The 24,540-nt window shown below is 44.1% G+C and overlaps 1 protein-coding gene across 1 annotated transcript in view; it reads right to left on the reverse strand.

Moving 5' to 3' along the window:
* The window catches only part of SPAG6 (sperm associated antigen 6), a 40,520-nt gene extending 19,339 nt beyond the window's left edge, over positions 1-21,181 (reverse strand). Inside the window, exons 1-4 of the mRNA XM_064162516.1 lie at positions 20,996-21,181; positions 20,820-20,915; positions 9,109-9,275; positions 5,159-5,342 (exon numbers count right to left, since the gene is read on the reverse strand). Of these exons, the coding sequence (XP_064018586.1) occupies positions 5,159-5,342; positions 9,109-9,275; positions 20,820-20,915; positions 20,996-21,020 (472 nt within the window). The 5' untranslated portion in view covers positions 21,021-21,181. The remainder of the gene's footprint in view (positions 1-5,158; positions 5,343-9,108; positions 9,276-20,819; positions 20,916-20,995) is intronic.
* Between the last annotated feature and the right edge of the window lie 3,359 nt (positions 21,182-24,540).

Consider the following 24,540-nt stretch of genomic DNA (forward strand, 5'->3'; position numbering starts at 1 on the left):
TGAGTCCAACCTTCAATCTAACACTACCATGGCCATTAAACCATGAGGAAGACTTTAGCAAATGGAGACATTGCAGATGTGAATCACAAAATGTTAGGGGTTGGAGAGAACCTCAAAAGATGCTCCAGTTTAACCTCCCTGCTAGAGCAGGATCACCTAGAGTAGGTCACATGGGAATGCATCCAGGCAGGTTTGGAAGGAGACTCCACAAGCTCTCTGAGCAGCCTGCTCCAAGACTCCAGCACCCTCAGAGTGAATAAGTTCTTCCTTATATTTACATGGAACCTCGTTATGCTCCAGCTTGTACCCACTGCCCCTTGTCCTATCACTGAACATCACTGAGCAGAGTCTATGTCCTCCTGACACTGCCCTTCACATCTTTATCAAAATTAATGTGGTCACCTCTCAGTCTTCCCTTCTCCAAGCTAAAGAGCCCCAGCTCCCTCAGCCTGTCCTCAGCAGGGAGATGTTTCACTCCCCTAATCGTCTTTATGGCTTTGTGCTGGACTCTTTCAAGAAGTTCCCTGAGGTCCTTCTTGAACTGAGGGGCCCAGAAACGGGCACAGTATTCCAGACGAGACCTCACCAGGGCAGAGCAGAGCAGACCAGGAGGAGTAAGCTGGACTAGAGACCTCCTGAAGTCCCTTCTAAGGTGAGCCATCCTCTGATCCTGACAAAAAGTAAGCACAACTCCCCTCTCAGCAGTACGCTCGAGTATAAACAGTGCTGTTTGGTTTTGTTTTCCTACCCATTTGCAATATGCTGAGGCTGGTACTCGATGATTCATAAATTACAAAGCTAAGTTATCTGCATATCATAAGTGTAAGAGTTTTGCCTTTTAGATAACCATGTATGGGCTAAGTTAAAAGTTGCCAAATACATTTCACAGGCCTGATGGCATTTTGATGGCATTTGAAGCACTTCACACTTCAAACACAAAAACTGGAAGTAATGAATAGCAGAATTACAGCACACTGACCTGAATCCTTTGGATTAAGATCAACATCTAAAATTCAACTCAGACTGATCTAAAAGAAAGAGAAGCACTGCAAGAGCTGTTCCTAAATTTTGGACTTTGACCTGGCAAGATTTCTAGTGTTTTGAAATCTCAAGAGACATCTATCGACCTAAAATATCACAGGATAGATGGAGACATCTGTCCACAGATGAAGTACATTTTAAGATACTGTATGAAGACAGTAGGGAACATTGTTTACAAAATAAGAAACATCATGATTACCCCAATACTGCACCCAGTTCTGCTGTCCCCATCACAAGAAGGACACAGAGCTCTTGGAACAAGTCCACATGAGGGCCACAAAGATGATCTAAGTGCTGGAGCACCTCTGCTATGAGGACAGGCTGAGGGAAGAGAAGACTCCAGGGGGACCTTAGAGATGCCTTCCAATACCTGAAGGGAGCCTACAGGAAAGCTGCAGAGGGACCTTCCGTAAGGCTGTCTAGAGACAGGAAAAGGGGGAATGGTTTGAAGCTGAAGGGAGAGTAGGTTTACACTGGATCTTAGGAAAGGGTTCTTCAGTGAGAGGGTTGAGGCACTGAAACAGGTTGCCCAGTGAGGTTGTGGTTGCCTCCTCCCTCGAGGCATTTAAGGCCAGGTTTGCTGAGCCCTTCAGCAACCAAGTTAGCTGAGAGGTATCCCTGCCCACGGCAGGCAGCTTGGAGTATATTATCTCTGGGGTCCCTTCCAACCTAAGCCATTCTATGATTCAATGCTAACCAGACAATGTTTTCATCAGGGAAAAAAAAGAGGGAAATTATTTTCATGAGAACACAGACTGCAGTTCCTAGAGAGCAGCTTTGCCAGGTCATGGATGGAATTTCTGATTAAAAGCAGAGAGACTCTCCCATTGCAAACAGTTATCACCAAATGCTGGGAGCCTTTGCTTGCATTCAAGGAGACAGAGGTTCATATCCTGCCTAAGGGAGATCAGGACTTTAATCTGTCTCCCACATACATTGCAGACATATGCCCTAATTATGGAACCTTTCTTTTCTTGCTGGGGCAAATAAACCTCCCTACTCCCTATTTTTTGTTTCAGAAGAGCAAAAAATGATGATTCTTAACATTGTCCCAATTTGGAAGTGAAACTATTTTTGAAACTGAGAAAAACCTTCTGTGGGTGGGGAAAAACATTTCACACTCCACTCTATTTTTAGTTGAAGCTGCACCATGTGCCCACAGACAGTCAATGGCAGAAAATCAGAACAGCCAAATTTTGTCAACACAAGCATGTGGCTCTAAATCTGGAGTTTATTGAATGGTAACCACCAGATGTTGATGTGAACAGGTCCATCTATCTTTGCATCCCATCTCCAACAATATCCTGTAGCAAAGGCATGCTTGTAGGAGTGTAAAAAACACATCACGCACAGAGTGATCTTTCTTCGGTGTACCTCCTCTACTTTCAGTAATCGTTTCAGAAACTTCCTGTTACTCTGCTACAGAGGAAGGTAAATCCCCCAAATTGGTCCTAGCTGGGCAGAGGAAGAACAACTTCTGCTCATGTGCTTTTTTAGAAGGTTGTTTTGTTGTTTGGGAAGTGCTAAACATCTTGTGATTTGTCTATGTCTTGATGCTTGCAGCTTGGTAGAGCGCTGGAGGACAGCCCTGTGAAGAGAGGCTGAGGGGGTTGGGGTTGTTTAGCCTGGAGAAGAAGAGGCTCAGGGCAGACCTTATTACTCTCTGCAACTATCTGAAAGGAGGTTGTAACCAGGTCGGTTTGGTATCTTCTCCCAGACAAGCAGTAACAGAACAAGAGGACACAGCCTCAGGCTGTGCCAGTGCAGGTTCAGGCTGGATGTTAGGAAGTTCTTCACAGCGAGAGTGATTGGCATTGGAATGGGCTGCCCAGGGAGGTGGTGGAGTCACCGACCCTAGAGGTGTTTAAAAAGAGCCTGGATGTGGCACTTAGTGCCATGGTTTTGTTAATTATAAGGTGTTAGATCATAGGCTGGACTCAATAATCTCCAAGGTCTTTTCCAACCTGCTTTATTCTGTGATTCTGTAGCACACTCAATTTCAACCTCATTTCTGAAAATGCTGTTCTTGTTGCTGGCCTAAACTGTCAGGAGACATTCAGCCATTCCCTCTCAGTAAACAGATAACCCATAACCATGGAACAAAACTTTGTACAAGGACTTTGCTGTCTTCAGTACCTCCAACATCACCTCCATTTTTGCAGACAATGCCATGAACTGAATCACCCTAAAGATCCAGCAGCACTCACACAGTGAATAGCATGAAGGGTAATTGAAGCGAGTCAATATTGATTTACTGGCAGAACATAACAACAGAAACATTTGTGCTGAGAGTAACACAGAGACACAATTACTTATAGCACACACATTCATAAATATGAACATTTTTTCAAGTGACACTTAAATATCTTTCATATAGAAGCAACAAGGGCAGGATTCACACTAGTGAGCAGAAGATGTTTACCACAGAGGTGCACCAAGAACAGATTTGTTCCCCAGGCAAAAAACCAGTCTGTTAAGAAGGTGCTGAGAATGCTGGAGTCAGTCCCAGTAAGGTAAGTCTCTAAGTGGAAAGGGAAATCCTACATGCTTTCCACAGCCCAACACTCCATACTGACTTAAAAAAGGATAGCAGAAAATCACTTCCAGATTCAGTCTATGTACATTTTAGAGCCAAAACCAAGCAGAAATGCATGAGTTAATATTATGATCCTAGAATAAATTTCACTTCAAACAAGAAGAACACAAGTAGTTTCTCCCATTCTTTCCAGCCAGCAGCTTCTCCCCTCAGTTATTTGATTCACAGCTCTAAACTTTTACTGGAACTGTATAAATAGCTGGTAAAAGAATTATCAACCACATGGATCAGCTTTTAAATAGGAACATGACAGTGCCAGTGAGTTATACATCTGCTTATGAGACAGCTATGAACTGCTCAATATCGGATTCCTAGGATCTATTCCTGACTCTCAGAGAGGAGTGTGGGCTGCTAGCTAACGAGGATAAAGTCAGAGCAATGACTTTGGCACATTTACTCTGCCTGCAGTGCTGTAAGCTGGATGAAACCTGGTACTACCTTGTCTTCTCCACTTTACTGTGTGCATTAAACAAGAACTAATGCTGAGAAAAAGAAACTTTGCTCCCCAATAACAGTTATACAATATATAAACCCTGAAATTTCTTCATAGAGGAGGAAAAAGTGGAGTGCTGTTCCATGGTCACAAGCCCAACACAGCTGCTCCTAAAGCACCTCTGATAACATTGCTGGTCAGATACACCAGTTTCCCACAACAGGTACTTACAGTAGAGGTTTATTCCAAATCTAAAATTTTATAACAGTACAGAAGAAGTCTTTTTCTCTATTTCTGAACACTTGGCAGTGTTGGGTTAACAGTTGAACTCGATGATCTGAAGGGTCTTTTCCAACCTAAGCAATTGAGCAACTCAATATGGCCAGTAGTGTGCCCAGGTGGCAAAGAAAGCCAAAGGCATCCTGGCTTGGATTAGAAATGCTGTGCCCAGCAGGAACAGGGTTGTCCCCTTGGACTCTGCTCTGGTGAGGCCACACCTTGACTATTGTGTTCAGTTTTGGGCACCTCATTACAAGAGGGATATGGAGGTGCTGGAGCCAGTGCAGAAGAGGGAAAGGAAGATGCGAAGGGCCTGAAGAATAAATCTTATGAGAAGCAACTGAAGGAGCTGGGGATAGTTAGTGTGAAACAGAGGCAGATGAGGGGAAACCTCATGGCTGTCTACAGTTACCTGAAAGGAGGTTATGGAAAGGTTGGTGCAGGTCTCTTCTCACAGCTAGGCAGTGATAGAACAAGAGGGAATGGCCTCAGGCTGCAGCTGGGTAGGTTTAGACCTGATATTATTACATATTTTTTTTCCCAGCAAGAGTGGTCAGGCATTGGAATGAGCTGCCCAGGGATGTAGTGGAGTCACCAACCCTGGATATGTTTAAAGGTCATTTGGATGTGGTGCTTGTGGACTATGGTTGAGAGTGAACCTTGTGGAGTAGAGTCGTTGGCTGGACTTGGTGATCCTGAGGGGCTTTTCCAACCTGAATGTTTCTGTGATTCTATGATTCTTATAATGCATTTTATTATAACCCTTAGGTGGCATTAAGCTGAAAGGCAACACATGTGAAAGCTGTTACCTGAATTGTGTCGGGCAATGCATCCAAGCGTCCAACACGCAGCTTCTTTGACTCCAGGATCAAAATCTTCTAAGCAAATCACAAGCATTTCCAGTGCTCCACACTGAACTACTTCCTGAGCTAGCTGTGGAGAATGTTTACCAACTGCTCGTAGCACAAATGCAGCTGCTTTCTTGTAGAAACGCTGTACAAAGCAGGGTTGGGGGAAAGAAAAAGCTTTTACTAACATGGAGTAGTTCAAAGCAGAACACAGCACAGACATGCCTAAATTAGATGACTTTTTTTTTCAGTAGCAGCAATAACTCATACAGATTCAAATCAGGACCACCAGACACCACACAAACAAGGAACCTACAGTGCTGCTTTAAGACAGATCTAAAATTTGCAGTAAGTGCACAAACAAGCAGAAAAAATGAGAGGGCTAAGAGGATATGGGGAAAAGATAATAGGTGAGATAAGTCTGTTTGTTTAAGTGAGTGGTGAACGATAAGAGCTGCAAAAACAATAGCTCTTAACATATTTAAGCAGATTATGCAGGTTATGCAGGCCAGGCTCCTAAAATAATTCTACTCCTCTGTGACACTTGCAAGACTGCACAATTTCTAACCTATATACCCTCACAACATCTGAGAAAATATTGTTGGTGTTTCCAACCTGGAAACTTAGATACAGAGAGTAAGATCCAACAAAAGGGTTTAAGATCTGAACCCTGACATGCCTAAATACCTCGTAAGCCTGGAAACCCATCCTACCAAACATCCAGCACCGGATGGCCCTTGGTTCTGACAGACAGCCTGCAATTTTACTCCTGCAGGTGTCCAGAACTATCTCACTTTCAACAGGACTAAGCACCTCGGCACCTTCCTCCTAAGTTCAAGTAAACTCAAACACTCATCTCCCTCAGTGCTGGACCGAGCACATTTGGAACATATGATGTTGCACACAGCATCGAGTCTGTGTGGCAATCCATACAGACTGCAGCAGCGGTGGCTGCTTCTTCTAAAAGCAGTTAGTGTCTTCCCACAGTAAGTCACATTTTGGTCTTCTCCTGCAGTTTCAAATCCTTGGGATGTGGAAGCTGAAGATTAAATTCCTTCCCCTGCTTTTCAACATTTGAAGTGCTCTGGGCAGAAACACCTGCATTGTGAGAAAGCCAGCTCCCCTTCCTCCCGAAGCCACTCTGCAGCAATGAGTTCAAAGCGCAGTGTGACACAAGTGACCTACTGCTAGATCCCTGGCCACAGAGCATGCTCCCCAGCCTGGCAGCTGACAGATCATCCCTATGGACAAGCTTTTGAGGGCCCTGTCTCCATCTGCCAGATGCTTTAATCTCATTCTGAAATGCCTGATGTTCCCCTCCTCTGCATATGGAGCCTGGGCACCTTGCAGTGCAAGAGTCCTATTCTGAAGGTACACAAAACAAAGCTTAAATCCCTTCTGGACTGAGAAACAAAGAATCACATAAGTGCTTTTACACATCCTGCAAGATGCCAAATACCTTCCAAAGTCTGATCTAAAGCAATAGGTCCACAGGAAGATCCAGGTCCACTCCTTGGCCCTGAGAGAAAGTGACACAGCACAACACATCCATACACCTAAACTCCTCTTGCCTCAAGGCACAATGGTCTCATCTGTACTGCTGGAAACCAACCCTGCCTTGTACTACCCCCTAAACCATGTCCAGGCAGTGCCAAGTAGTCCAATGGCTGGCAGTGGCATGGTAATGATTAAAAAGCAGTTATCTTCCAATGCTCAAAGGCATGCCTTGACCTTCCTTAGTTCAACCTAGGTTGGTATAAATCCTTAATGCCAAAAATCCAGTCTTTCCAAGTTAAAGTCTACAAGCAGGTACATTAAATGTAATTCACAATGAGAGGAAATGGCCTCGGGTTGCTCTGGGGAAGGTTTAGCTTGGATATTCAAAGAAACTTCTGCCCTGAAAGGGTTCTCAACCACCGGCACAGGCTTCCCAGGGAGATGATTGAATCCCCATCTACGGAAGTGTTTCAAAGAGGCAGAGATGTGGTGCTGAGGGCTGTGGTTTAGCACCAGCCTTGCTAGAGTTAGAGAATGGCTGGGCTTGATGTTCTTACAGGGCTTTCCCAACTCAAACAATTCAGTGATTCCATCACTTACAAGCAAAGCACTGAGTATCGTTTGGGGGAGGCAGAAGCTAAGGCAAACAGTGCAGACAAACAGCCAGTGCCCCAGCTAATGTAAAGTATTATATGTTCTGCTGAACTCAGTTGAGCTATAGTTGTTTACACCACTCTACGCCTCTGCAAATAGGTTATTTTATGTTATTCCTGTTAAGCTATTATAGTCCTGGCAAAGAAAATACTTCTTTGGGTTTACTAATCAAAACACATTTATTTACAAACAAACTGTACTCGCAGGCACAGTCAGAACACACTGTAAAATTGTATTTTGCTCAGTTTAATTGACAAAACAGTAATCTGGAATGCGACCCTGTAGCTGTTCTCCATAAATCACTGGAATCAGTATTTATTGTGTGCTCAAAGAATCTGCTCCTTAAACATAGATGTTGCTACACAAAGAGCGAGTGGAATGGCAACGTATCCGAGTTTGGGGGGTGTTGCCTATGGGAAGTAACAAACTGTGTGCATTGCTAAACTCTGCATGAACTGGATAATGAGTTTCCTTCACTTGCCCTCAGTCACCAAGGCAGAGGAGGCTTTCCCTGACCTCACACTAATCTTGCTGCTGCCCCAAGTGATTCTGAATTACAGCCATCCCCATGTAAGGACAGCGCTGCCTTAACGTGGAAGAGATAAATCAGGGTGCTCAAGCTAATTTAGTGAGAGCTTTGAGTTGTAACAGAGGGGGTAGCTGCCAAACCAAAAGAGAGGATAAAGAGGTTTGTTCCCATTCTTCCCTTCAAAACAGAAATAAAATGTCCATAATTATAAGCTCATCTAATTAAAACCTTAACTCCCTTTCTGTACCATACCAGTATCTTGCCATCAAGGCTATTCTTTTGCCTTTTTTAAATTGAATATGAACTACATAAGCAAATACTCCTATGTACAAAAAAAAAAAAAACCCAAAAACTTACTTTTATAGATGTAAAATGAAAAGCTATGATTTTCCAAATTAAGCATCCATTTAAATCTCTCCTCTCCTAAATTTACTGAATCAAGACCACAACCTAAGTATGGCTGTGGTGTTAAGACACTTAACTCTCAGCTACAGGTTTGGCTTTTTTTCCCCACAGTTCTTAGGAACATTATTTGAAAGTTAAAGAAGGTTAGGATCACTGAAATGTGAGAGCTGGGACATATACAGAACCTGAGGAAAAACAGCAAGAAAGCAAACCTGAGCAAAATAGCAGGAAGAAGAGACCACTAGATTTCTTTGCACTGCAATTGTCATTATCTTTCTTTCTTTCTTTCTTTTTTTTCCTTCTTTCTTTCTGACAGATATGAAGATTAAAACCCTACAGTGGATTTTCCTGTGGCAGTGGTTATGATATTTTTCATGCTACAGGTTTCCAAAAGGCTGTGTTTGGAGATGTTAAATATTGCATTACAGAAGTTCAGGGGTTTATAGGTATAAGCATTCGGTGTTACAAATAAATCCTGGTCAATTAACACTACAGCTCTCAAACTGCCTCCTTTTTCAAGGTGGTCCTTTTACAAAGTATCATTCAACATTTCAAAGAACACAAAAGTGCCATGACTACACTTCCTACAGTGTGCTAAAAGGTAAGACAATACGTTAAAGTCAAGCTTATCTGAAGTCAGTTAGGCACACAGCACACATTGGTCTCTCAGGAGCTCAAACAGAAATGCCGTAGGACTTCACTACCTTTATTGCTGTAGTAGAGTAACAGCAGACAGTTGATACAGAAAGCCTGGGCAACAGTTAGCAACAAATGATTGGCAACAGTCAATAACAAATGATTTCTTAAGAAAACAATGATGCCTTACGTTCTGCTCAGGCAATGAACACAGGAGCTGTGGAAGAACGTTCCCCTTCACGACTGCCTCTGCCAGGTCATCGTTACAATTGGCAAGCCTCCCGAGAGCCAAAGCAGCAGTCTGTTGAATAGTTGGGACAACATCCAGCAAAAGAGGTCTCAGCAAAGACATTACACCTGAGTTACACCAGGAAGAGAAAAGCCCATTTGGTAAGCATGGTTATATACATAGAGATATACACACACACAATTACTCTTGCAGGAAATAAGAATTAGTAGGCAATTCAGGTGCTCCACTGAAATGAAGTCAGCAGTTGGGTAGCACTACTTAAGGATAGCACTATTTCTGCCCTGGTTTCATAGGTACCTGCTTTCACAGTTCTGAAACATTAAAAAACAAAAACAAAAACAAAAAAAAAACCACTAAAGTTGTGTGTAGAAATTAGCTATATTCAAACAGCTATTAAAGCATACTCAAGAAAACAAAGTATGTTCAAACATATATAAAATGCATGTGTTAAAGTATGCTCAGGGAACTCCATCTGGAGGTCTCAATGAGCTGACGCTGGCATGTTCTTCATTCAGCATGCCAGAGGAACCTCTGTGTTGAGATGCATCAAATGATATTTCATCCATTCTTACCAATAGTTGATTTGGGGACCAATATCCATAATATATCACACTTGAGATAGAAGAGTTATCATGTTATTATTTCTGATGTGTTTTCACTGGTGAGTCCACAGTGTATCAGTTAGATGTGAAAGAACAGCAAAGTTCATTTTCTAAGGTGGTCTTAAAATATACACTTGAAATTACAGAAGTAAGCAGCTGTGACATGAACCATTGGCAGTTATGGCCTAAGAAAAGTCCTTACATGGATAAACATCTGGTTAAAAATAGGAGTGGGAGGAGTAAACTTTTCATTCCTGCCACAGGAGGTCACAGTGCAGTTCTGCATGCTTTTGTGCTGGGACTTGTGCATCTATGATCTGGAACAGCACAAACAGTGAGGTGAGACCTTGCTGATCATTCAAGGTAGTATCAGTAAGGAAAACTATAAGGAACTAGGAATAAAAAAAAAAATAGCAAGTGAAATGGAGCACATATGGGGAAGTCAATTCCAACCTTGCCTGTGCAGTGATGGATACAAAAAAATCACAACCAGCCAGGAAAAAAAGATCTCCATGTCAGAATAGTGAGACTGTTAAGATAGTTCCATGGAGATACCAGCTCATTGCTCAGTAGCAAAGAAGAAACTTTACCTCCATAAGTATGCAGACCACTCAGGATTATTGGGAAAAGAGAAAGCCTCACCATGCTATTGTATCAATCCAGTCAACATTTAACACTCTGCCCTAGATTAGAACTGAAAAAAGGTTTTGTGAAGGAGAACAATGATGACCAAAGACGACCATGGAAGCTCTTCCTACAGTTAAACTAAGGCTCTTCAATAGGGATATAAATGAGATCCACATAGGGTTTTTTTTTTCTTTTTTTAAGGTCCAGAAAGGGAAAATTACTTGTACTGTCATTCTTTGCACCAGACAGGTGCTGCATGAAGGAATTCTTGTGAGCTTTGTGCCTCAGTCAGAAAGTGATGCTTCCTGAAGATGCGGAAGTGCTACAGCCAAACACCAAACTCTCAGAACTACAGTGGGAAATCTCCACATCATTTGTTTCATGGCCATCTACTACTGGGTTTGGTTGATTGTTTTTTGGGGTTGGGGCTTTTTTCTGACAAAGATTTAGCTGGGTGACTGTGGAAGACAGCAGAATTTCTCTTCTGAAAGCCTCATGTGGTTACAAACTCTGGACAAAGGTCTCCAAGTGAAACAGACAGATCACTGCCTGATGGTAGATGACACCCAAGTGCTGGATAGGCACACCATGACAAGGAAAAGCTGAGGGCCTCAGAGCAGCAAAGGGATGGAGGCTACAGCAAGTTACATCTCTAGCAGACTTCTGTGCAGAAGTGTAATCCAAAGAGGAAAAATAAAAAGCTGAGCACCAGTGTAATTTCCACAGAGGACTTCTATTTTAAGTTAAAGCCAAACTGCTCCCAGCAAGAAGAAAATAACCTAATAATCTACACATAGCTCTGATAGAGCAAAGGAAGGGATGGAGATGGCAAAACTAACCATGGAGGCAATGCTGACCATGAGTGAATTTGTTCTGAGAGGATCAGTACTCCAGACAGGAGCTGCACTGCTGTAATGTGGCCTCCCAGGGTGTTCACAAGTCAAAAGAACACAGCTCTCAGGGGGACACACAGGAGAAGAACAGAGAAATGAGATTTTGATGTCTAATAGCACAAAAAAATAGCTCTGTCACATGCACTAACTGAACATTTACATGTAGAATCTACGGAGGCAGGGATGAAGTATAGCTGGGGCCCACTCCCACTTCTATCAAAGCCACTGGAAGCTGTAAGAGGCCTCCTGTGTACTAACAGACAAAAGCTTAATCCTCCACTAGTGCAAGATCAACAGGAATTCATTTAGCACTTTTCAGAAATCACTACTTCAGAACATGGTCACCATACTGACACCATCACACAAATTCTCCCAAACAGCAGGTAGAGTCTCTTTGGCAACTTATGCTCCATATCAAAATGCACTAAGTATTTTGTATGGCATGTTAAAAGTGAGAACAAGTAAATATGTAAGTTGGGGCCAATCCCATATATCATCTATAGGGACCCATCTCTAACAAGACACCTGCATCATCTAAGGGAGGGCATTTTCCTGTCCTTCCCAGTCTGACATCAGTGGAATGGTCAAACAGCTGCAGAAATTGGTAAGGGGACATCATGTTATTCTGACTTGACTTAGACTGCAGGAGTAAAGCAGGAACAGTCAGGAGGAATCATAGATTCATACAATCATTCTGGTTGGAAAAGACCTTTGGTATGCTTGTATTTAGTGTGCAGATACCACATTTAAGTCCTTAACTTATCACAGAATCATAGAATCAACCAGGTTGGAAGAGACCTCCAAGATCATCCAGGCCAACCTAGCACCCAGCCCTGTCCAATTAACTAAGTGCCTCAGGAAGGCTTTTCTCCAGGGACGGCAACTCCACCACATCCCTGGGCAGCCCATTCCAATGCCAATCACTCTCTCAGTGAACAACTTCCTCCTAACATCCAGCCTAGACCTCCCCTAGCACAGCTTGAGACTGTGTCCCCTTGTTCTGTTGCTGGTTGCCTGGAAGAAGAGTCCAACCCCACCTGGCTACAGCCTTCCTTCAGGTAGTTGCAGACAGCAATGAGGCCTGCCCTGGGCCTCCTCTTCTGCAGGCTGCACACCTCCAGCTCCCTCAGCCTCTCCTCACAGGGCTGTGCTCCAGGCCCCTCACAGCTTTGTCACCCTTCTCTGAACATGTTCCAGTATCTCAACATTTCCCTTGAAGGGGTTTTGTTTTGTTTTTTAAAGGGAAAAAAATAGTTTTACTGGTACAATAAAGACTGTTAGACATGGTTATGAGAGAGGGAAAGGAACACTTCAGTGTAGAGTGTCCTGGCCTTAGAAGAGCCAAGAGCTTGCTGGGTGGGATATTCTACCAGGATGTGGCAGACAGTTCAGTTCTGGTGCTGGTCTCCAAATTTCATTAATTTAAACAAACTTAAATCATTTTCCATAGGAGGAACCGGGGAGCTAGATCCAGACCACACACTGGGTTTCTGGCCTGCATGACTTACCTAGACACCACAAAACATAAAACCACATTTAAGAAAGTTTACCTATTTGCATATTTGTTCCAAATATGAGATTCACAGAATTTGTATTTTCAAGACTAACTGATAGAAAGCCTGAAAATGCTGCCAAGCAGCATGACTCCCCAGGACCATTCATCTCATGGTAGTGCAAACCAGGTAAAGCTTGTGGATGATATTTAAGTGTCAGCACAAAACCTAGTGCAAATCATTTTAAACTGATGAAAAATGAAATGGAAGTTACTGTTTGAAGAGAGAACAGAACATGTTAGAGTTGAAAAAATAAAGTGAATGGATGGAAAAGGTTTAGAAAGAAAACCCCACTGCTGATTCCTGAGGAGACCATAATTTCCCAAGGTGATATCCGAGTGTGAGAAAAGACAAGGAACAAATAGTTACCATGACAAGAGCTTGTGAGGAACAATAAAAAGGAGAAGCAATTCCTGTTGCTGTACAAGCTTCTATTGACATCAAAGTGACTGAGAATTGAGCAGGGAGCATAGGCCTAGATTATGCTTATGCATGGGACACAATTAAAAGCTTCTACCTCAACTTCTCATCTTCCTCAAAACCAGCCTCTTTTTTGCATCATGATGTTATTCATAGTCTCGTACTACGCTGCAAGACCAACTAAGAAGTGTTTACTGTTGTCATATTTTTTTACATCTTCAGCCAAACAAGTCTTTCTTTCTCTACAGCACTTAGAAAAGATAAATAATTAATTACTGCTTTCTACAATTCATTATTGCTCTCTACAATCCCCTGAAAGGAGGTTAGAAAGAGGTGGGGGACTGCCGTCTTCTCTCTAGTATCAGGCAAAAGGATAAGAAGAAATGGCCTCAAGTTGGTCCAGGGGAGATTTGTGTTGGGTATTAGGAAAAAAGTCTTTCCTGCAAGAGACATCAGGCATTGGAACAGGCTGTCCAGGGAGGTGATGGAGTCACCATCCCTGGAGTCACCCATCAAAAACCATGGTGCTTCAGGATGTAGCTTAGTGGGCATGGTGGTGTGAGGTTGATGGTGGGACTCAATGATCTTAGAGGTTTTTTCCACCCTTAATCATTCTATGATTCTGTAATTCTGAGAGTACAAAAACAGCTCCATAGAACGTTTATGGTCTCCACTAAAACATCCATAAGAAAACCAAGAGGTCAACCTTTCCTTCTCTGGCTTTTGAAGACAGTGCTCCTGACACAGAAGGAGACTTCTGTGTCCTGAGCCCAACCTGGCTCTTTCTCCCAAAGCCAGCTGTATTTGGTGAGCTCCTCTATTTAATCTCTTGCTTGCTTTTGACCATCCTGTCTACAGGAGTCTACCCCTCTTCTCCAAAGAAGCCTGGGACAGGATCTCTGACAGCATTTTTAATAAAACTGAGATTTATTTAGCATTATCTCAGAGCAGGGAAATAGGCAAGAACCTTCCAAGCACTCCCTTTTACCTTCAGCATTTGCCCAAGTGAACAGGACCATACAGAGCAGGGAGAAGCAGCATCCTGCTGCAGAATACTTTAGGCAAACTTCTTCTAAATAAGTCTGTTGTGACAGAAGTAGGAAATTCATTAACACTCACTCAAAGGCAGCACGAGAGAAAACAAACTTACAAAATAAGGCATTTAGACCATTGGACTGGATTTGTTTTGGAAGAGTTCCCACTAGCAACTCAGAAACTGGGTAACAAAGACCTGCTGCCAAATATTCTGTCTTGCATCACAGAGCCTTGACTGACACCGGGCGAGGAACGATCCCTCTTTCTATCCTCAGTTTCCCACTCAGATTTGTTTCAAAGAATGACACACTTTAGAAGCTGGATCACCCTTAGCACACACTTCCCAAGGGGAGCTGTTACACACAGGCCTGATGCATTTTCTTTCAGCAAGCAAGTGTTGGCTGCTGCCCACTCAGAAAAAAAAAAGCCACACTCAGGGCTGCAGCAGCTTCCAAGTTTCTTTCATTCCAAGTTTCTGTAGCCAGACAGTCACTATTCTGGAAATAACAGTGGTCATTTTGATTTCCTGGAGAAAACCACCTGGAAGTCATTCAGAATCCATCTACTCTCCTCCCACTCCCACCAAACCCATGCTGAATAGTCACAAGTCAGAGAAATACCCTTCTGCAGTTGCAATCCATTACTTCACCGGAAGCTGAACACTCCTAGCCTATTCTCCTTCTTTAAAAATACTATTTATTTCCATTTTAAAATGCAAGTGTGGAAAAAATGTCTTTCTAGGCTAGTGTTGCCTCTGGGCACACTCTTATCCTGAGGATACTATCTTTATAATTTATGCTTTAGATCAAACTGCTGTCTTCTCATTTTTGAGTGCTGTCTGTTACATTAAGGACATTAGAACCACAGAATGGCCTGGGTTGGAAAGGGCCTCCAAAGGTCATCTAGTTCAACCCCCTTTGCAGTAAGCTGGGGCATCCTCAACTAGATGAGGCTGCCAGAGCTCATTCACTGAGCTAGCATCAGCACTCAAATATTCATCATATCACCTTGATTTTTCTAGGCTTCTGCTATCAAATTCAGCTGACTTCACAAGGAAATAGTCTGGAAATTTACTTCTGCCTCACCTTAACTCCTGATCTTCAATTGCTCTTTCTTAGAAGCAAGCATTTCCAGCAGGAAGTTTTAAGAAGCTTAAAACAAACTTCCCAGGTTAGTGAGAAAATTTTCACACTCACTCATCCTGACACAGCCTCTCCCAAAGACGGCACAGCACACACGTCTCAAGTGCACACTCCTCAAGTGTGATTCATGCCAAGAAAGGGCTCCTCACTGTGAGAGTTCCATGCACAACAACAACTACAATCCTTCAAATATCAAAGATAATATGAATACAGTTTGGTAACACAGGCTCTGGGTAATCCAGTAATTCGTACAGCAATTACCAGATGGTGTGGGACATAATGCAGAGTCAGCCTGACAGCGGGGCTGGAGATGTCAGAAGGATTGAGGAGCAGTAAGTTTCTCCTCCTCAAAAGCTGATCTGGCTGATCGTTTCCCACACCCTGTTTCTGCAATAATGCAGCAGAACTAATCCTGTTCCAAGAGGGCTGAGAATTTGAAAATGCTGGTTAGTGGCCACCACACAATGCTTCACAGGCACACCGATATCAAGGTGGTCACAAGGGGCTGTTTATTTTTAGTGGCCACTTTTTAAGATGAGAGTGAAGTTCCTAACAAATTCTGGCTCTGAAATTTTACTTGCAAATCTTCTCCAGACAGGCCAGGAGGCTGAGTAAAGGAGGAATGCCAGAGCAGTTGACTTTTGAATTCACTGACCTCCAGAGAAAACTACTCCTGCAGCTTCAGATGCATTTACTTTCTTCTTCTCTATCATCTCTCTAGGACTTTCCTTAATGCACAGCCTCCTTCCCCCCTTCATCAGGCATATCACTACATCATTCTCCTCACTACTACAGCTCCAAAGAGAAGTTTTTGCCTTTGGTGCCACATTGCATATTTCTCTCCCATTTCAGCTCAGCAGAGCTTTTCACTTTATATAAATAAATAAACAGGTAAATAAAAATATTAGTAAGAGCAATAAGTGCATCCTTCACAAAAGGGAGTACATAAATCCAAATGTTGAAACTTGCAGTTTGGAGGCAGTAAATTCTGTCCATGCATATCCAAGGGCAAGAATGGATGCTTTGGAGGAGCAGCTTTTTTTCTGCATGGCTGACACAACAACCATCCTTCCTACACACCCTGTGCTCACAGCTGCCCTTCTACACAGGACCGTGCTATCAAAGCACCTTTTTTAGTGTTATTTAAAATGTGAACCTACATCCTGAAATCCCTTCCCAGAATCATACATAAGGCTAAGGGTCCAACTGTCACATTCCAGATAGGTACATTTAAAATACAGAAAAAGAACTGAGAAGAAGCATGGGCAGAAGCACTTAATGTAAGTGGACCTGGGTAATAAATCTAAGCAGCCTTTTCTCAAAATAAAGATTCCTCAAATCACACCAAATTTCTGGAAATGCAGCTTTTGAAACCTGCTGCCAGCGGGAGCTAGAATTAAAACTTGTGCTCATGACATTATTTCATCCTTTACCTGCATAAAAGTAGACCATGAAACAGAAATCTGCCATGTCATCACAAGAGTTTGTGATGGAATCCTTAGTCTGAGGCAGAGAAACCCTGGCCCCAAGCTACAGTCTTCTGCTGACATGGATTGTAAGGAACAGAAAATGCCAAGAGATAAAAGGAGAGCACACAGTCCTGGAATAAATAGATTGGAGTGCAAGGCCTCAGAAGCAGCTTGGTAGGAAGGATGAAAAGGAGACCTGGGCTGTGGGCTGATGGAATGGGAGGACAGATGGAAAAGATTCAATGGGAAAAGGTTTTCCTTCACACCGATGTTGTGAAACTCTCCTGGAACCCTGCAGACTGGTAGCAATCAGGTAAGGCAAAGAAACAGGGATGATAAAAACACCCCAGCTCACAGAGTCCCATGGCAACACACAGGCTGATAGACCACACAGCTTTCAATTTCTTTTTGCATATTCCCTAAGACTTCCACAGAAATTATCTGCCCCAGAAAAGTGGTTAAAGACCTAATCTTGTCATGTCTTTAAAGTCAAAGGCTAAGCTTGCATTACTAAACTCTTTATTAATTCAAATACCCTTAAATCATTTACAAAATAAAAGCAATGATCCCATCACCACAAACTCTAATACAAAGTACATAAACAAAAGTTTGATTTGTACTGCCAGAGAATACAAAAATTAATAGCCAGAAGTAATTAAACTCTTATTCTGATACATTTACTAATGTTGAATTGTAAATGCCTCTCAAAAAAAAAAAAATCAAAACAAACCACTACTTCAAAATGATAATTCATTTACAGAGGGCTACACTTCACAAGGCAGATGAAGAAAAAAGTAGGCACTCAGTGACTACCACTCTTAAAAACATACTGGAACCTGTTCAGATTATCTCCTATATTTGCTAAAAGACTGAAAACTGCTTAAATCTCACTACAATAAAGAGAGCTGAGGTTCATCTGTCATTACAGTTGAAAATAGTCTGTAAGATTTCAAATTTCGGAAGGATGAGGGATTGTGGAGCTCAATAATGTGTTCTAGTACCAAACTTCATGAGCTGTAGCTACCAGATTGATAGATTTATTTTTAAGGAACTGTTACTAGCAAAGGAGCTTCTCCTGTTATTCAAAAGCCCTTCAGAAACAAGATTTGATGAAATAATAATGTGACATTATTCCAAGTGTCTATGTCCTAAACAGAAAATGCTTAGGAGTTTTACAGGAAATATTTGGTTTCTTTGGGTTTGTTTTTTGTTTTGTTTTCCCAACTATCCATTAATTAAAGATTCAAACACCAAATCCTACAATTATTATTCATGGTAGTATATAATCATAAGGAACAACCTTACCAAAGCTAACCACAGAGCTGGAAAACAGGAATGAGTTTTGACAAAGGAATTCCTCTGATAATTCCTTGCACTTCCCTGCCACCAGAAAGCTGTTGAGCTCCCAGGCACTAACCCTCCCGAACATTCCTGATCAGGAGAGAGAGCCAGTGCCATTTAAGCGTACCAAAGTCGAGGGCCAGATTCCAATTCCCTGGTTACAACTACTTTCGAGATTTCTGCTCATTGGGACCTTTCACTTCTGCCAGTCTGAATTTCAGATACTTCAGGATTATAAAGAGAGGAAAATAGTACAAGAGTATACTAAAGTACATTTCCAGGGATCGGTATTGTTCAAATTCAAGTCACGATAATCTTGCTTTCTACTTCAGATAGAAAAAGACTAAACCCTGAACAACTTTTGAGATCCAAGAGACAAGGTACCCTGACTCCTAATGCTAATGGGAAATGACAGCAGGCAAAGACTTTCCACATCTTCTTAAAGCAGTGATATCCCAAAGGGATTGCGAATTTCCTTTACCAGAATAAGAAACAAGCTCCCAACTCTTTTATATATAGATTTATGCAGAGATAGATGGATAGACAGACATTTTTCTTTCTCAAATCATGGCTCCAGAGCTCACCAAATCAAGACAGGTATGTCTCAAAATAGTTGTTTTTTAAAAGGACCAAATCACATTTTATTTGGTGGGAGGTTTTGGGTTGGAGTTTTGTTTGCCTGAGGGTTGGGGGTTTTTGTTTGTTTAAAAACAAACAAACAAAAACCCTTTAATGTGCTGTCCCTAGCAGGTCAGGAAAAAAGGTCAAAATTAGCAGCTATTGTTTTAATTATATAACTGTATATAAACTATTACATTTTAAGCACATGTTTAGGAAGATGGCCAAATATTTGTAGGCCTCAGCCATTCAAACAAATTGTAATAAGTAACACTGTATTTTGTAGACATTTCCCTTTTTTACTTTAGCATCTGAAAAATTAAAGCCTACAGAAAACCAGCTCAGTGACAGAATGAACCAAGGGGGATGCTAAGGTAGCAAAAAATGCACATCTCCACATTGCTACCCCAGAGCCTGACCCTTTTAAAGCTAACCTTCAGATCAACACAGGCTGTGAGTAAAAGAAAATTTCTGGCCTCTGAAGTGATTACTTCTTTTGCATAAGCAACAGATCAGTCCTTGGGTAAAGCTACCAATAAACATCAAATAATTATTTTAATAAGAAATGAAATGCCATTAAAACTAGTTTAGCATTTTGTTTGTTTCCTTAGAACAGAAACTTTCTGCATTTTTAAAAACACTGATCTTTAAGAAGCCTGCCTAAATGGGATCTCTCTCTCTGTCAGCAGCTAAAACCAGTAAATGCACACAGAGGGGCTCCTTTTTACAAACAAGACATAAATTATTCCTATGGCCAAGATGTCACTTTGGTAAACAGATCATTTATATCAACTAAAGCAGTTGATGTAAACTGCTTTATAAGCAGCTGATATAAAGCAGTTGATTAAAACTAACTCACTGAGAGATGGAAAATAAAATAAATCAAGAGACACATGAAAGTAATACAAAAGGCCTGGTGTCACCATGTCACTCCCATAATCAAAGCCAGTGTTTCCTTAACAAGAATTTAAGTGAGAGATTTTCAATTAAATCATTTTAATAAATAACTGTAAATACAAGAAGATAAAGTGGAAAGTATTTACATGATTGGTTTTCTGGTTCTGTTTGTTTGTTTGTTTCCACTGTATCTCAGAGAAGCTTTACTAGATTTGGAAAACAGGTATTAAAAACAAAATCAAGAGAAACCCAAACATAATCTATTTGCCAATGCCATATGGTAAACCAACTACCGATTTATAGCTCTCGTTCAAAATGTCTTTCAGGTAATCCATTACTGAGGACTGCTTTTTCCTCTTTTGAGCTCAGGAGCGGTGGCCAAGCGGGGTGGCTCTGCCAGATGCCAGCAGTACAGCAGCTGGTGGAAGTGTTCCCGCAGCTCCTCTTTCTAAAAATGCTCACTTTGGCTCACGACATCCCATGACAGCGAAATAACAAAAGTCAAGCCCTCCTAAACCCAGCAAACCTGCCGTCAAAAAGCATTGAAGAATTCCCGAACAACTCGTAAAGTTAGGATAAAAATTGTGACTTCTGAAAGCAGCTTTCCTTGGCTGCGCCGGGAATTAAGTGTTCTGTGCTTTGCACAGAGCTCGGTTGGAGGTACAAGGAAACAAATAAAGTTGGCTGTACAGAAGAACTTTCACCTGAAATAAAAAGTAGCTAGGAACTGGCAGCCCGGGGAAACACTGACCTCAAATCAAGCACCGAAACAACCAGCAGCTGCCGAGCCCATCAACCTCCCCTCACCACCGCGCCGCAGCCGCTCAGGAAGAACCGTGGGGTAGGGGTACCGGGATAAACCCCACCAGAGGAAGAAAATCCTTAGAAACTAAGCAGTCCGCGTGGAGAGGGAGCAAGAACATGAGGGCGGCACTCTGGTAGCCCCGCACTCCCGGCCGGTGTCAGAAGCAGCGCCACATAAGTTCCAGCTACCGCGCACCGCTGAGTCTTCAGCGGCAGTGCGGTAACGGGAGGGCGGCAGAAGGGCACATACTTGCGTTTCGGAGGCTCTCGATATTCTGCGGCCGGTCGGCAAGTTCGGCCACCGCCTGCACGAACTGCGTCCGGGCGCGTTGGTACTGCTCGAACACTGCAGGAACAAGCGACGAGGCAGCGGTTAACGGCCACGCCGCCAGTACCGGTACTGGCCCTGGCCCTGCCCCGGCCTACCTTGCAGGACCTGTCTCTGGGTCATGGTGGCGTCGCGGCAGGCGGCGCGGCCGCGCAGGACCGCACTGTGTACCCGTCGCCCTGGCAACCAAGCGGAAGCCGCGCAGCGGGAGGCGGAGCCGCGCCGACACCGTCTGTGACGACACTGCGTCCGGCCGATCCCCGCACTGCTCCGCAGTTACCGGCGCTGGGTGTCAGCCAGCAGTCAAGTGCCGGCGGGGACGGACCAGAGCCCGGGCGGCTGTGCGCGCGCGGCGGCGTGTGGCACGCGCGTGTTAGATGCATAGGTGCGGGTATAGGTACCGACGAGAACTCGCGAGGGCTGTGGAAAGACGAACTCACGCCTCTATACCGCCAGCACATCCCAAGCGGCATGAGACGTGTGGACGCGAAGTTACAGCAGAAGGCATAAAGCAGCTGTATGCGCTCAGCCCTGCGCAGGAAGCTGTTGTTTACGGGAGCACCGGGAAGAGATGGCGCCAGACTCACCCTCACGGCCTGAGCGGCCGCTGCTGTCCCGCCGCGCTGCGCGCGTGCTGCCTGAGGGCCGGGCCTGCTCGGCCCCTCTGACACTGGGGAGCGATTGCTGGGGCCGCCTCTCCGGTGCGCCTCGGCGGGGCTGGACGTGTGGGTGCTGCATCCACGGGGTGTCTCCTGTGGTGCCCCCACACGGGCAGCCCTTCCCCAAACCTTCGGTCCTCCGCACCGCGAGGGGAGAAGCTCGGAGCTCCGCGGGCCGCGCTCTCGCCTGTCCCTCACGAAGAGCTGCCTCGTCCCATTCCAGTGTTGCGCAGCCTGCCACGGGCTGGGCGGAGGAGCCTCACCGCCTCGGCTGTGTCCCGGGGTCTCCCTGCCCGGCTCTTGCTCCCCATCCTGGCTCCTCGGGTCGGAGAGAAATTAAAACCAAGAGAAAAAAAAAAAAAAAGGAATAAAGGCAGCTGCCCTTACCCCGAAGTTGCCCCCACCACACCCTGCCGAGCCTCTGCTCCACGGGAAGCGAGTCTTTTGGTTTTAATTTTCATTTCAATTTTAATTTTTTCTTCTTTGTTTTTTGTTTTTTGTTCTCTTTCTTGCCACCTGTGTGATTCCTCCTCGGGAATCTCCGCTATTGCCTCAACCCCCGCCCCGGTGGTGTTGTTTTTTTGATGTCGTCCGAGGAATAAACTCCCTCCGCACAGAGTCAGAAGCGGCCGCCCGCCCACAGCCGCGGAGTACCGCTGAGAAGCAGGGCTTCAGACATCGCCTCTGCTGGGTCGTATCGTGGAGGAGGAGGGAAGTCCCTACTCGCTCCTTACACCCGCGCAAAGTCGAGGATTCGCCCGAGCGCAGCCACCCGCGCATTGTCGGAGCTGCGGCACCGCGCAGCGGCGGACGGTTGGGCATGGGTGGACTTCGCGCAAGGGGAAGCAACGCAGGAAGGGGCGCAGGCAGGGTCGGTCCAGCAGCAGCCCTCTGACTTTGCCCAGCACAGATACTAGCTATTCCTGTGCACAGTAACACCCTTCGACAATTATTTTTCCTACAGTACGTAACTGCGGTAGACAAACCAGGCGCTGTCCTCCACTGTGCTCATCTTAGTGCCCCCGAATGAGAGGGCTCTGTACGAATAATTCTCTTCATGACCGGCTGGCCAAGGCACGGTTGCACCTATGAGTAAACATATCCTTGGAGGTCTGTGTAGTAACTAATACAAACAGTGCGATTGCAAAAAGAAATCCGAGTTCTCAGGATCCGGATGGGAAAAGACTTTGTATCTCCTTCAGGAACATCTGAGAGGGGTTCCCAAGACGTGGGGTATTTGTGAACGAAGTTTACTGGTTAGCTCTGCTATCGATCGTGCTGCTCCCAGTGAAACCGTGACCCACAACAGAGAAGAAGAGTTATTACTCCATAATAAATGCCCCCCTCTCTAAAGCACAGAGCTTTCCAGATTCCCGAGGCTGGTATTTTGTTATGCACAGCCCCAAATGTACCAAATCAACTGAGCAACAACTTCTCTTGTTTGATAAACAGGGTGAAGTTTTGCCTCCTACCTTAGGGCTGAAAGACAGAAGTTACTTCAGCCGGGGTTTAAAAGTTTGATAAGTGTAAGGAAGACATCTCGTTTCAATATGTCACCTCTGGGTTTGCTCAGCTGAGAGGAGCTGGGGTAACATAGGTAGAATCGTCCTTCAGAACGAGCCACATGCTTCCAGAAACATTTAATGCGGGATTCAAATAAACAAATAAATTTTAATTCGTAAAAAATACCTCTGTGACCGAACAAACAGAACAGACGATGCGCTGCTCTTTTCAAATAAATGAGGCAATTTAAATCAGATTGGTGAGAAGATCGTTTGCCACAGGAAAATATTTTGGGAAATTATCACCATGTGTACTTGAGAGAGGAACAGCTGTTAAACACATTTCTTTATACTTATTTCTGTTCTTAAGGGTTTTGGTTTTTTTTTTTTAATAAATAAATAAACAAAGGGTGGTTAATTACTTCCAGAGGTTCGGGTTTGGGTTTTTGTTTTTTTGGTTTGTTTTTTTTTTTAATGTGATGTGTCTATTACAGGTGAATTGATTTATCTGTCTAATTAAGTCTGATGTGTGGATAAGTTAACCAAACGCACCCTGAGTACCTCCAAAACTCGCTGCTATACTTTGTTGCCTGATGCTGAGGGTCTGTTCACACGGTTAGTAATAATAATGAGGAGGAATAAACACCATGCAAATGCGGTCTACGGAAATGTCACCGCTTTTCGCAAAAGAGATGAAGACGGAAAATCATTTATGGAAATTACGTAGTTGTGAGGCTTCGCTGCCTGCTCCTGGGGTGCTCATCAGTAGGAAACTTGTATCCTTCGGCCAGTGCTGTTAGTAACAACTGCGCTACTGCACACGCCACCTTAAAAAAGTAAACCGGAAACACAGGGGAATAGCAACAATTACCCAAATTAATAAAGTACATTTCCTTTCTGGTGGGATTTCTTTAATCTCAGCCGTTGATTCACTCGGGGAACTACGCCCGTGACGAGGCGGGGAAGCAGCATTTTCCCAAAGCTGGTGAAAGGCAAGGTTGGTCCTAGAGGGGTTTTTTTGGAGGTTGAGGAGTACTGTAGGAGCTTCCCACGGGCTTTCCCCGCTTGGGGAAACCAACAGGTGGCTCAGCCCCCGCACGCAGCGGCCGTGCCCTCCGCAGGTGTCCAACCCGCATCAGGGTGTCGAGTCCAGAGCTAGGCACATTGCCCCGCAACGGGACTCCTGTCCCGCGGTGCCAGGACTGGATAAACTGTGGCTGCTCTTCTACAGCTTAGAGCTGCGGGACGCTGATGAAAAGGAGAGGTCTTGGTGCGGCAGCTTCCGCACCGGCTACAGGATGCTCGGTGGGCTGCGGGACAGTCGGGTTGCAGCCGGCACCATCTCCTGCCCTCTTCCCGCGTCTCCTGAGATGCTTCTAGAAGTTCTCCTCCGCTTGCCACACGCCTGTCGAATTGCTCATGGTACAGAGCAGTTATTTACAAGGTGACAGAAATTAGTTTTTTTTGATCCCGTGTTTACGA

Source organism: Pogoniulus pusillus, chromosome 23 (genome assembly GCF_015220805.1).
Source record: "Pogoniulus pusillus isolate bPogPus1 chromosome 23, bPogPus1.pri, whole genome shotgun sequence".
NCBI lineage: Eukaryota > Metazoa > Chordata > Aves > Piciformes > Lybiidae > Pogoniulus > Pogoniulus pusillus.